Genomic DNA, 13,053 nt, shown 5'->3' on the forward strand with positions numbered 1-13,053 from the left:
TCAGAAATGCTATACAGGGTTGCTATGAGTTGGAACTGACTCAAAGGCACGTAACAACAACAATATATATACTATGCCACCACTCCTCTGTCAGTTTGTCAAGCTATGGTGGCTTTGTGTGTGACTGTGGTACTGGAAGCTATTCCTCCAGTGTTTTAAATACCAGTAGGGTCATCCATTGTGGACAGATTTCAGTTGAGCTTTAAGACAGACTAGGAAGAAGGAGAGGCAAATGGTATTTGTTTAGCCACTGAATGTTTAGCCATTGAAAACCTTATGAATACCAGTGGAACACTGTCAACTAGCACCAGAATATTGACTATTGAAGCATTATAAATAGCACCAGAATATTGTCAGATACAGTGCCAGAAGACGAGTCTCTTGCATTGGAAGGCACTCAAAATATGACTGGGTAAGAGCCGCCTGCTTAAAATAGAATTGACGCTGATGATGTGAATGGAGTAAAGTTTTTGGGAACTTCATTTGCTGATGGGGTACAACTCAAAATGAGGAGAAATAGCTCCATTAAGAATCAAAACATGGAAAGTACAAAGTCTGAATCTAGGATAATTGGAAGTTATCAAAAATTAAATGGAATTCATAAAGATCAATATTCTAGGTATAAGTGAGTTGAAATGGACTGGTATTGGCCATTTTGAACTTGACAATCATATGGTTTACTATGCTGGGAATGACAAATTGAAGAGCAATGCTGTCACATTCACCATCAAAAAGAACATTTGAAGTATAATACTGTCTGTGATAGGATAATATATATACGTCTAGAAGGAAGACCAGTTCATAACATTATTATTCAAACTTACACACCAACTAGTAAAAGTAGTGTTGGTGAAATTGAAGAATTCTTCCAACTTCTTTGGTCTGAAATTGATCAAACATGCAATCAGGTTGTATTGATAATTACTGGTGAGTGGAATGCAAAGGTTGGGAACAAAGAGAAAGGATCGGTAGATGGAAAATGATGATAGAAATGATGGAGATTGCATAACAAAATTTTGCTAGACCAATGACTTTTTCATTGCAAATACTTTTTTTTATTTAATTGTGAATTGAGTAAAGGTTTAGACAAGATCATTGGTTTTACATTCAACAAATCACACACTTTGTTTCATTTCAATGATTGGAATCCCCTCTGTAATGACAGCTAGCCCACTTCCTCCCTATGGTTACCCATGTACTTGTCGGATATATAAACATATATATCCCACTCTTCCTTGCAAATTCCATTCTTAAACAATATAGATGAAGATGACTATACACATGTACCCCACCAGATGGAATTCACAGAAATCAAGTTGAGTACATTTGTGGGAAGAGACCATGGAAAAGCTCCATATTATCAGCCAAAACAAGGCCAGAAGCAGACTGTGGAACAGATTATCAATTGCTTATGTGCAAGTTCAGACTGAAGCTGAAGATAATTAAAACATACACACAAAAGGAAGAAATCAACGAACATGTTGCATTGGGAAAATCAACTGCATGAGACTTCTTTAAAATGTTCAAGAGCAAAGATTTCAGCTTGTGGACTAAGGTGTACCTTACTCAAGCCATAGTATTTTCAATAGTCTCATATGCATGTGAAAGTTGAACATTAAATAAAGAAGACCATTGAAGAATTGATGCATCTGAGGTGTTGGAGAAGAATATAAAAAGTACTAAGAACTGCCAGAAGATAAAAAAAAAAAAATTCTGTGTTGTAAGAAGTACAGTCAGAAAGCTCCTTAGAAACCAGATTGGTGATTCTCAGGAACAACCTTGGAGAAGGACATCAAGCTTGGTAAAATGGCCGGCAGTTCAAAGTCACCAGTGGCTCCTCAGAAACCCTATATAGGGTCGCTGTGAGTAGGAACTGACTCTATGGCACTGAACAACAAAAACAACACAACAACAAAATGGGAGGGCCAATGTAAAAGAGAAAAATGCTCAATGAGATGGCCCATCATAGTGGCTGCAACAATGGATTCAAGTGTATCAATGATTGTGGTAATGACGCAGGACTGGCAATGTTACGTTCTGTTGTGTACAGGGTGACTATGAGTCCCAACCACCTCAATGGACTTAAAAACAATATATATGTTATTGCTGTTGTTGTTATTAAGTGCCGTCGAGGTGGGTCCAATTCATAGCAACTGTATGTAGGGTTTCTGTAGCAGTCCATTGCTTATACTACAGTGCCACATCAGGGTATATATATTGCTTAAATTGTGGGATATTGTAGCCAAAAACCTGCTCAGTGAGATGTTAACAATAGTTATCTCTGGGTGGTGGCTACTACTGGGTAATGTTTCTCCCCTCTATGTGTTTTTCTGAATTATTTTATTTTTAATTTTTTTATAATGAGTATCAGTCTACACTTGATGGAGAGGAAACTTTTCACATTTTTTTTTTTTTTTAAAGAAAGATATTCTAAATTCTTTCTCAGCCTATTGGTAAGAAATATGAAACCTTGTGATAAATTCATGTATGGATACAGGTATTAAAACTCATCTAATTATACACCTTCATGCATAAAATTATGCATGTATTTTTAATGCCTGACACTCATTTTATGTCCTTTGCAGCTGTTGGTGTTAAGTGCCTTCAAGTAGGTTCCTACTCACAGTGAGCCTGTGTACAGTTTTAGAGGAGGAGCTGGTGGGTGTGAACTGTCTGCCTTGTGGTTCATTTGCACCTCAATAAAGTTGTTTTCTAGGAGCTCTGGTAATGTAGTGGTTATGAATTGGGCTACTATCCTTAGGGTCAGCAGTTCAAAACTATCAGCTGTTCCGCAGGAGAAAGATGAGGCTTTTTGCTCCCATAAAGATTTACAGCCTCGGAAACCCTGTACAGGGTCGCTATGGGTCGGAACTGACTCTGTGGCACATAACAACAACAAAGTTGTTTTCTTAAAAGGAAAAAAAAAAAAGGTAGTTTCCATTCTAAACACAAAATTGTCAGAAATAAATAAAGAAATAAAACCTGAATCAGTGTTGGAAAGTAAATTTGATGTTCCAATCAGTGACAGGAGGCTATTCCAAGAGGTTAATAGTAGGAGCAAGGTGTAAAAATGCTCATTTAATGTACTCTTGGTTCTCTGTCAGAGTCAGTAGCCTTGATTATGGCTGAGCGCAGGGCTCACCATTTGACCTGCTTCCATCTTCTTCTCTTTGCACTTTTTTGCAGAGTCTATGTCAGTCAATCTTAGGTACCTTTTAACCCAAAATACATGCTTCAGTGCACTTTAATTTTCCTGAAGTAAATAAATAGCCCTTGTTAACTTCTCTTAAGCAACTGTATAGCAAACCTGAGGGTTCTGAGATTTTTTTTGATCCGGTAAAATTCTGAAAACCAAACGTTCCTTCCAGAGATAATTATGAAAAGACTAATAAATATTTTGAAGACTTTTCTTTGACTTTGCAGCCAGTTTTTGACAGGTATATCTGTTCTTTCCCTGTAATATTAGCTGCTGGAAGATCCCAGATCTGCAACATGCCTTAAAAAGACTATGAACAAAGCAATGCCAGCGGCTTGAGTTTCCTGGAGAATTGTGTCTCTGAGTTAACTAAGTAGGAAGGAGGTGCACATGTTTGCGTGTTGGTGTCAGGGTGCCTGTCCTCAGAGTCAGCGAAGGTTTCATGTGTGGGTGCCCATGTGAATGTGTGTCCTGACATCACTGAAGGGGCAGGAGCCTCTCGCAGGTTAGGCCAGCCTCTCATCATTGTTTTTCTATGTTTTTCCCTCCGCTTTCCAATACAACCAGTTGGACAGTGCTGCAGGGAAGAATTGGGCGCCCAGAGAACCCCTTCCGAGTGGCACTGGAGTACATCTCAAGTGGAAACCGGAGTCTGTCTGCAGTGGACTTCTTTGCCCTGAAGAACTGCAGTGAAGGTAACTGAACCTGGCCTTTCCCCTTCACTTCTTGGTCACTTGTCTTCTATGTGTCAACAATAAGCAGCTATACTTACTTGGGGGTGTACACACTTGTATAGAAAAGTCTACATAGCTTCTGGGGTGGTTCTAACTATTATCAACTGAGCCATAGCCCAGATGAGCAATTTTCAAAGATCGGACATAAAAGTAATAGCTGGTTAACTTAAAACTTCATTAAATTGAATCCAATCTTTGTACGATAACATACTAGTTCAACTTCCCAGTCTATATAATTAAAGCTTTTAATTATAGAAATGTTTAAACATACACAAAGTAGAATAGTGTAATGAACCCACATGTAGCAACATCCACTTTCAACAATTATCAATATTCTGCCATTTTTTGTTTCACCTATATGCAGCACTATAAGATAAAGCTCTAGACTGTAAGGTCGGTTTGAATCACAAGGTTGATGGTTCAAACTCACCAGCCACTCCTTGGAAATCCTATACAGGGTCACTATAAGTTGGAACTGACCCAACAGCACTTAACAACAACATATTTACACCCATTCTTCATCCCACCCTGACTTGATAATGATTTTTTTTTCTGATACAAAAACTAAGGTATTTTTAAAGATTTTACTTCAGTTTTATTGAGAGACATGGAAAATGGCTGTATGTGAACTATTCAGCATTTCCTATAAAAACCATTAGGAAATGGCCCTCAGTACCAGTGAATAAGTCCCCCATTGGGAGTTCCTTTCAGGATTTAGTATCAAGAGAGATATAATACTCTTAGTAATCTGTTAATTTTTCTCTGTTTACCTTTGCTGCCAGAAAGTTCTAAACTAAATGCAATATTCACTCATAGTAATTATATCTGTAGAGGTTTTTGATGGAGTCGTAGTGTGGCACTGCAGGATAAGCATAGGACTACTGACCACAGGTCAGCAGTCCAAACACACAAGCTGCTCCTCAGAAACACTATACAGGGTCACCATGAGTCAAAACCATGGGAATTTAACAACAACAAAAGTGTTTTTGCTCATTCTGTTTACAAAGTTTTTGATCTTCTGTTCTTACTTTCTAAGTCTTTTTTTATATGTACCTCTCGTTGAACATTGCCTCAAATCTGTTTGGTTTTCCTACAAAAAAGAAATAGTTGCCATCAAGTCAGTTCTGACTCATGACAACCTCATATGTTTCAGAGTAGAACTGTGCCTTAGAGGATTTTCAATGCTTGATTTTTTCAGAAGTAGCTCACCAGGCCTTTCTTCCAAGATGCCTCACCTCTGGATAGACTTGAACCTCCAACATTACAGTTAGGAGTCAAACTTTTAATTGTTTTGTCCACCCAGGGATTGGTTTTTAAGTGTCTCAGAGATTATTCTGACTCATAGTGACCCTGTGTAGGGTTCCAAGGAGCAGTTGGTGGGTTTGAAATGCTAACCTTGTGGTTCACAGTCCATTGCTGATCTTACAGTGCCACACCAGGAGTCCATTTTTGGTACAGAAAATGAAATAGATCTTCAATACATATGAATTTGTTCTTTCTCTGATTCTTCAAAAGGCATGGGGTCATCATTATTAACCTCCTTCAGTTTTTTCTTAGATACAGAGTAGAGAAGACAACTTTGACTTCCAGGAATTTCTAAGGCAAGCCTCAGAAATTTCATTCATGACTCCATCCCTATTCTTTACCTGCTATGCTTATCTCTGCTTACAAATTTACGGGGTAGGAAGTTCTCACTTGTGTCATAGAATCTGTGGTCTGACAATCCCAAGGATGGAGTGTGGACAAGAAGTATTCTTTGGCAGTTCAGATCTAAATTCTAAGCGTAGTCTACTCATGGACAATTGTAAAGGCCCACAGCAAATGGTCATGTACTGTTTGGGTTTGAGTCTTGTGCCTCTTGGAACTGTTATATGAAAGGAAATCATTTAGGTAGGGAGCCCCACTGGCCACCCAGCTCCTTATTGATGCTGTGGTGTTACAAAGCTGGTCTTGCAAGAACTTTCACTAAGTGTTGCTTTGCTTTCAAATTGAAATTTGTTTATGTGTGGGGAAAACAGAAATCACCATAAGGTGATGGATTGAACTTCACTTCAGGTTGAAAAGGTGGTTAACCTGTGATGTAAGGCATTGTACAAGAAACATGTGGGTTGGGAGCAAGCCAGGAGTCTTATACAAATGTTTCTGCACTCATGAACTTGAGGATTTGTGAATGTCTCTGGCCATCATCAATCTTGGCAGATATCAAGGGTCTTTATACAATCCAAAAGAAGCCATCTGTTGAAATGGAGCCAGTTAACAGGAATGTGACAGAGAGAAAGGGTATCAGTTCCCAGAACTGGTCTAATCTTATTTGAGTAACATCAGGAGTGAAGGGACTAAGAGGCTACAAAACTTCCTATTGGGATTCAGCATAAATTTCTTGTACTGCAAAATTATTTTTGCACCTTTGAATCAAAGATCCTAACCAGTTGTGTAAATGTTTTCTGTTTACCTTTGCACACCTCTCACCTACAAGAATCTTCCTCTGCAGATTGAGCTACCATTGCAGTGAGTCTGTCGTGGAATTTTGAAAACCTGCTCTTTACCTGCTTCTTTATCCTTTTGAAATCAATAGAGATGACCTCCCTAAACTTCCTTAAATGATCCAAAAGATGTTCCTGTTGACAGGCTAGAACAAATGAAAACTGATTTTTTCAGAAGTAGGTCACTGGACCTTTCTAAAGCACCTCTGGGTGAACTCAAACATCCAAACTTTCCATTAGCAGCTGAGCATGCTGTTTGCACCATGAGTGAGCCAAACTCCATCCCAAATAGATCTGATCACAAAGCTAGTGCATTTGTCCACTATAGTCTATCATCACTGTGGAATGTATAGAGGCTTGGGTTTTCTTTATTCCTAGAAACTTTAGAATTATCTTTGACTCTTTTGATTCCTCTTTCCCCTACAGCCAAAATTCTATACTTACTGCTGCTGTGAGATTTATCTGTTGCTGTCTAAATCCTACTGACTTCATTCCCTCTGTCATGTGCCTTGTCTAGGCTTTTGTATAGCCAAACTTGGACTTTGGCTGCAGCATCCAGCTGATCTTCACGATACCATTACCCATTCTTCACACAGAGTCAGAGAAATCTCCCCAATAGTCTCTTTCCTTGTGGCATCTGAATTCTGCCTGGAGAGCCTGATTTCTATCTCTGATTTTCAAGGTTTTTATTCCACTGCACCTGCCCAACATCACACCCGCTGTCCTTCCACATCTACTTGCCCTCTAATAAGACTGGTTTTCTATTTGCCTGCCTGTCCTAGACCCTCCATTTTTTAACATTCAGCTTGAGACCCTATCCCTCCAAAACATCATTTCCAACCGCATGAATTCTTCTCTGAAGACTTTGTTCTCTGTGTCTAAAATTTATAGCTGTTTTATCATTTCCCAATTAGCCATTTTGGTACCCTAACTTGAGGTTCTGAAACCTAGTATTATATTTCTTGTATTTCTCCAGGGAGCAGTTAACAGGGTACTAAACATCTACTAAACACCACATAAATACTTGTTGACTGGTTGGCTAATCCATCAATTGATAAATGCTGCTCCTGCTTTTATAGCTTCAGGCTATTACCCTACTACTTCCAAAACAAACTAGCAGTGAATGGAAACTGCTCTGAAGGGGGTTTCCCAAATGATCTTAAAAGAGTAGACTGTATGTTCAGCACAGAAGGGGGATCAACTCCTAGAGAACTCTTAGCACATCCATAAAACCTTTTCTTCAGTGGAACACCCAGAGTCGTGGGACACTACAGAACACTCTTCAGAACCACTCACGGTCACAGGAGCTGAGACAAGAGAAGGTTTCAGGACTTGCAGGACTAACCAGTTGCCATGGAGTCAATTCTGACTCATGGTCACCCCATATATGTCAGAGTAGAGCTGTACTCCATAGGGATTTCAGTGGTTGTTTCTGCAGAAGTAGGAGATTGTCAGATCCTTTTTCCAAGTATCCTCTGGGTAGATTCAAATCTCCAAACAGTGAGCACACTAACTGTTTGCACTGCCCTAGGACTTGAAAAGGATTTGAAAAAGACCATATGCCTCTGAGCCTTTCATAAAAATACACAGTTTTGCAATCACTCCTCTAAACTAAGCATGTGACATGCATCAATGCATTTAATCTTCACATGAATACTATGAGGTATGTATGATTAGTATATCACTTCTATTATAAAACTGAGGAAATTGAGGTACACAGACACTACGTAATGTATCCAAAGTCACACAGGGAATATTGGAATACAAGTCTCCGGCTCTAGAATCCATGCTCTTGGCCAGCACACCATGCTGCCTTTGATGGAAGGTCACCGTGGAAGACACTCACAAGCATCTAATCTGCTTCTCTTATGGTGGAAAATTGAATGAACACAGATACAAAGATTTATCTCAAAATTGAACACACTGAATTACTGATAAGCCTAAAACAAGACTGCCTTAGTTCAGTGTGATTTATGCCTCTACCTCTGATGAGAGTTCTCAGTTTTTCTAAGAAATCAACTCCGAATTTCCCTTTTCCTGTCCAGGCGGGACAAAAGCAGGTTAGATGTACCACCTTCCACTGGTCAAAAGTGGGCCCCACCAGTCATGAAATGTCAGGAGCTGTAAATGTCTCCCTGGTGAGTCTAACTGCATCTTCTTGCAGGGCACCACTATTCCCTCTTTCATGAACCTATAAGAATGATTCCTGATTTGGTTGTTTGAATGGTTGTATATTCCTGACTGCTTCAGTGTATATCAAAAAAAAAAAAAAAATAGAGGGAACGGAAGCAAACGCTGTTGAATGATGATGCATGGAAGGGATTGCAATCATTGCAATGAAACGAAATACGATAGGATAAATGTAGAGCTGGTGTTCTACCATATAAACTATCACTCAGTTCACAATAAAAACTTAAAAAAAGAATGATGCCTGAGCTTAACAGATCAGAGCTGCACTAAGCTCACTGATGGATAAGAAAACATCTTGGTATCTTATCCCAAAAAGACATTTCCACACATATTTCCTCTTCCCTTAGCTCCCTAGTGCTGTCATAACACAAATGCCATGAGTTGGGGCTTAAAAGAATAGGAATTCATTTTTTTTCAAAATTCTGGAAGCTAAAAGTCCAAATAAGAGTCTTGGCCTTATTGATTCTTTCTTTGTCAGTAGCACTGCTTATTCCTTGGTATGCCCTGGCCCATAGAAGATCCTCACATGATATCTATATTTCCTTGTGTGTCTCTGTGTTTATTCTGCTCTTTATTGAGTTATTTATTGGTTTGGAGTTTAATCTTTTATCTTTCTTTTTGCTTTTTATTGTGAGTTGAGTGAATGTTTATAGAGAAGATCATCAGTTTTAACATTCAACAAAAAATACACTTTGTTTCATCTCTATGATCGTAAACCCTTCCATGCAACAAAATTATCCCACTTCCTCACTGTGATTCTTATTTCCATTCCACTCCCCTTCCCATCCCCTCTCAATTTTGTTATTCTTAGATAAATGTTGCCCCTTTGATCTTAAACAATGACCATTCCATGGTGAGCATACCTTGCTAGGTTTGGTGCCCCCACTATATACCTATCTACTGCTTGGCTGAATTGGGCCACGAGGGTAAGTTCCATTCTAGACCTGAAGGGTGGTCGATAACCATAGTGTTGGGTTCCTCTAGTCTCTTTATGACATTTTCTGCCACCCAATCTATGTTCTTCTAATGTGATCCCTTTCAGATAAATTGATTGTGGTAGCTGGCGTCAGAGTCAGGGTGACTGATGGTCACTTGATCCATTGGGACTACTTGATTCCAAGATTCTTCAATTTTCATGAGTCGTATTTCTTCTGCACATGGAAAAACCAATGGTTGCACCTTCAATTGCCACCGGTGAGCTTATAAGATTCCAGACACTACTCACCAAAGGAGGATATAGAACATTGTCTTTGTGGGGTATATTATGCCAATTGACCATGGTGTCTCCTGAGACTATGGTGCTGAGCCCCCTGGCCCAGGAACTAATTGCTTTAAGATGTTTAATAATATCTAGGAAGTTACCACCTTTTTGTTACCCTGTATTCTCCACTACATTCACAGGTGTGTTTGCAGCAAAGGAAAATACCCATGTACAAATATCCTCTTTTTATAGGCGTGTTTATAGGAATACTTTCCTTCCCATACCCATTCAGCCTGTGTATCTGTTAATGTACATTAAAGAGCACTGGTATTCCAGGGTTGTGTATATAGCAATGGTTACCTGTATCCCTTATAGCCCTTACATACCTCCTGTGTCTTCACCTGTCTTCATCGTTCTTCTGCCTACCTCTTTATTCTTATACATAGCCCTTGCCATCACCCTCTTTTGTCAGGAGGGAAAAGTCTCTGGAGAAGGATATTATGTTTAGTAAGGTGGAGGGTCAGAGAAAAAGAGGAAGACCCCCAACAAAATGGACTGGCCAAGTGGCAGTATCAATGAACTCAAGCATGGCAACAGTAGTGAGGTTGGCCCAGGATTGGGCAGTGCTTCGTTCTGCTGTGCATAAGGTCACTATGAGTCAGTACTGACTCGATGGCACCTAACAACAACAATAACAATCACCCTCTAGCCTGTAAATTACTTTCTCTTCCCTCCCAGCCTTAGCAACCATCAAAAAAATTTGTTTTTTTTTTTAAGCATGAAAATTTTTTATTGATTTTGTACAATAGTTATCTCATACAATATTTGTCCTTTTGTGATTGACTAATTTCACTCCTGGAGTCTTGGTGTGGCACTGTGAGTTAATGCGCTGAGCTGCAAGTCAATGTGAACTGCAAGGTCTGTGGTTCAAGTTAACCAGCTGCTCCTCAGAAACCCTATACAGAGTCGCTATGGGTTGGAACCAACTCGATGGTACTTAACAACAACAAGTTCACTCAGCATAATGTCCTCAAGGTTCTTCCAGGTTATGAGATTTTTCACAGATGCATCCTTGTTTTTCAACACTGCATAGTATTCTGTTGTGTGTATGTACTAAAGTTTGTTCATTCATCCATTACTGGACATTTAGGCTGTATCCAACTTTTTGCTATTGTGACTAGTACTGCAGTGGACATTAGTATGCATATATCTACTCATGTCTTGGCTCTTATTTCTTGTAGATACATACCAAGTAAAGGAATTACCGGAACATACAGTATTTCTATTTCCACATTTCTGAGGAAGCGCCATACCATTTTCCAGAGTGATTGAAACATTTTATAGTCCCATCAGCAATATAGAAGTGTCCCAGTCTCTCCACACCCTCACCAGCATTTGTTGTTTTCTGTTTTTTTTTAACTTTGCTTTAAATGCTGGGGTGAGATGATATCCCATTGTTGTTTTGATTTGCATCTGTCAGGAGTCCTGGTGTAGCGCTGTGGGTTAATGTGCCAGACTGCAAAGCCATTTGAACTGTAAGGCTGGCAGTTCAAACTCACCAGCAGCTCCTCGGAAACCCTATACAGGGTCAATGTGGGTCCGAACCGACTCGACGGCACTTAACAACAACAACAGTGGCTAATGATTACAAACAAACATTTCTTCATGCTTGTTGGCCACCTGAATATCTTCTTGCATGAAGTGTCTGTTCATATCCTCTGTCCATTTTTTAATTGAGTTGTTTGTCTTTTCCTTGTAGAAGTGTTATAGTTTTCTATAAATTTTAGAGATTACTTCCTTGTCCGATATGTTATTGCAAAAAAAAAAAAAAAAAATCCCAGTCTCTAGGCTTTCTTTTTAACCTTTTGGAGAAATCTCTTAAAACACATAAGTGTTTAGTTTCTAGAAGGCCCCAGTCATTGGTGCTGCATTTGACTGTTTATGTGTTTTTAGCTATGTTTGACAGTGTATTTATGCATGTATTATAGCTCCTGAGTTTGTTCTTACTTTTTCACTGATGATGTCTATAGTTCTTTGTTATTGTTGTTAGGTACTGTCCAGTTGGTTCCGACTCGTAGTAGCCATATGCACAACAGGATAAAACACTGTCCAGTCCAGCAACTTCACAATTGTTGCTACTCTTGGGTTTATTGCTGCTACTACTGTGTCAGTCCATCTTGTTTGGGTCGCCCTCTTTGTCAATGACCTTCCACTTTAACAACAATGATGTCCTTCTCCAGGGACATGGCTGAAGTATGAGAGACGAAGTCTGGCCATATTGACTCATAAGGAGCATTCTGGTTGTACTTCTTTCAACATAGATTTGTTTGTTCTTCTGGCAGTTTATGGTGCTATTTATATTTTTCAGCAACACCATAACTCAAATGTATCAGTTCTTCAACATTCTTCCTTATTCATTGTCAACTTTCACATGTATATGAGGCTATTGAAAATACCATGGTTTGGGCCAGGTACACGTTAGTCCTCATACTGACATCTTTGCTCTTGAACACTTTATAGAGATCTTGTGCAGCAAGTAGATTTGCCTAATGCAATATGTTGTTTGACATCTTGGCTGCTGCTTAATAAGTGTTGATGGTGGATCCAAGCATAGCTTCAACCTGAATTAAGTCTTTAATCCATGTTGAATTTGGTTTTGTATGTGGTGTGAAATATGGGTTTTATTTCATTTTTATGCAAATGAATTTCTAGTTTTACCAGCATCATTTGTTGAAACAACTCTCTCCCCGTTTAATGGGTTTTCCCCTTTCTCAAAGAACAGCTGACTGTGTGTCAATGGATTTACTTCTGGTTTATCAATTCTGTTCCTTTGATCTTCGTATCTTTCCTTTTGCCAGTACTAGGCTCTTTTGGCCACTATGGCTGTGTAGTAGATTTTGAGATCAGAAAGTGAGAGGTCTCCAATTTTGTCCTTCCTCTTAAGCAATGTTTTGCTTATCTGAGTCTTTTTTCTTTCTGTATAAAGTTAGTGATCAGTTTTCCATCTCTTTAAAGAATGATCTATGCATTACTTTGGGCAGTGTTGACATTTGTACAATGTTAAGTCTTCCTATTCATGGTATAGTCTTCCATTTTTATAAGTCTCTTTTGGTTTCCTTTAATAGTGTTTTTTGTTTTGTTTTTTAGGTTTTTATTGTGGATTGAGTGAAAGTTTACAAAGCATATCATCAGTTTTACGTTCAACAAATTATATACCTTGTTTCATTACAATGATTATAATTCCCTCCA

At 38.9% G+C, this 13,053-nt stretch overlaps 1 protein-coding gene across 1 annotated transcript in view; it reads left to right on the forward strand.

Annotated features, from left to right (window-relative positions):
* The window catches only part of ALK (anaplastic lymphoma receptor tyrosine kinase), a 1,400,642-nt gene that overhangs the window by 989,222 nt on the left and 398,367 nt on the right, over window positions 1–13,053 (forward strand). The window contains exon 5 of the mRNA XM_006835167.1: window positions 3,764–3,891. Within this exon, the coding sequence (XP_006835230.1) occupies window positions 3,764–3,891 (128 nt within the window). The remainder of the gene's footprint in view (window positions 1–3,763; window positions 3,892–13,053) is intronic.

The sequence above is a fragment of the Chrysochloris asiatica genome, unplaced genomic scaffold (genome assembly GCF_000296735.1).
Source record: "Chrysochloris asiatica unplaced genomic scaffold, ChrAsi1.0 scaffold00016, whole genome shotgun sequence".
Taxonomy (NCBI): Eukaryota; Metazoa; Chordata; class Mammalia; order Afrosoricida; family Chrysochloridae; genus Chrysochloris; species Chrysochloris asiatica.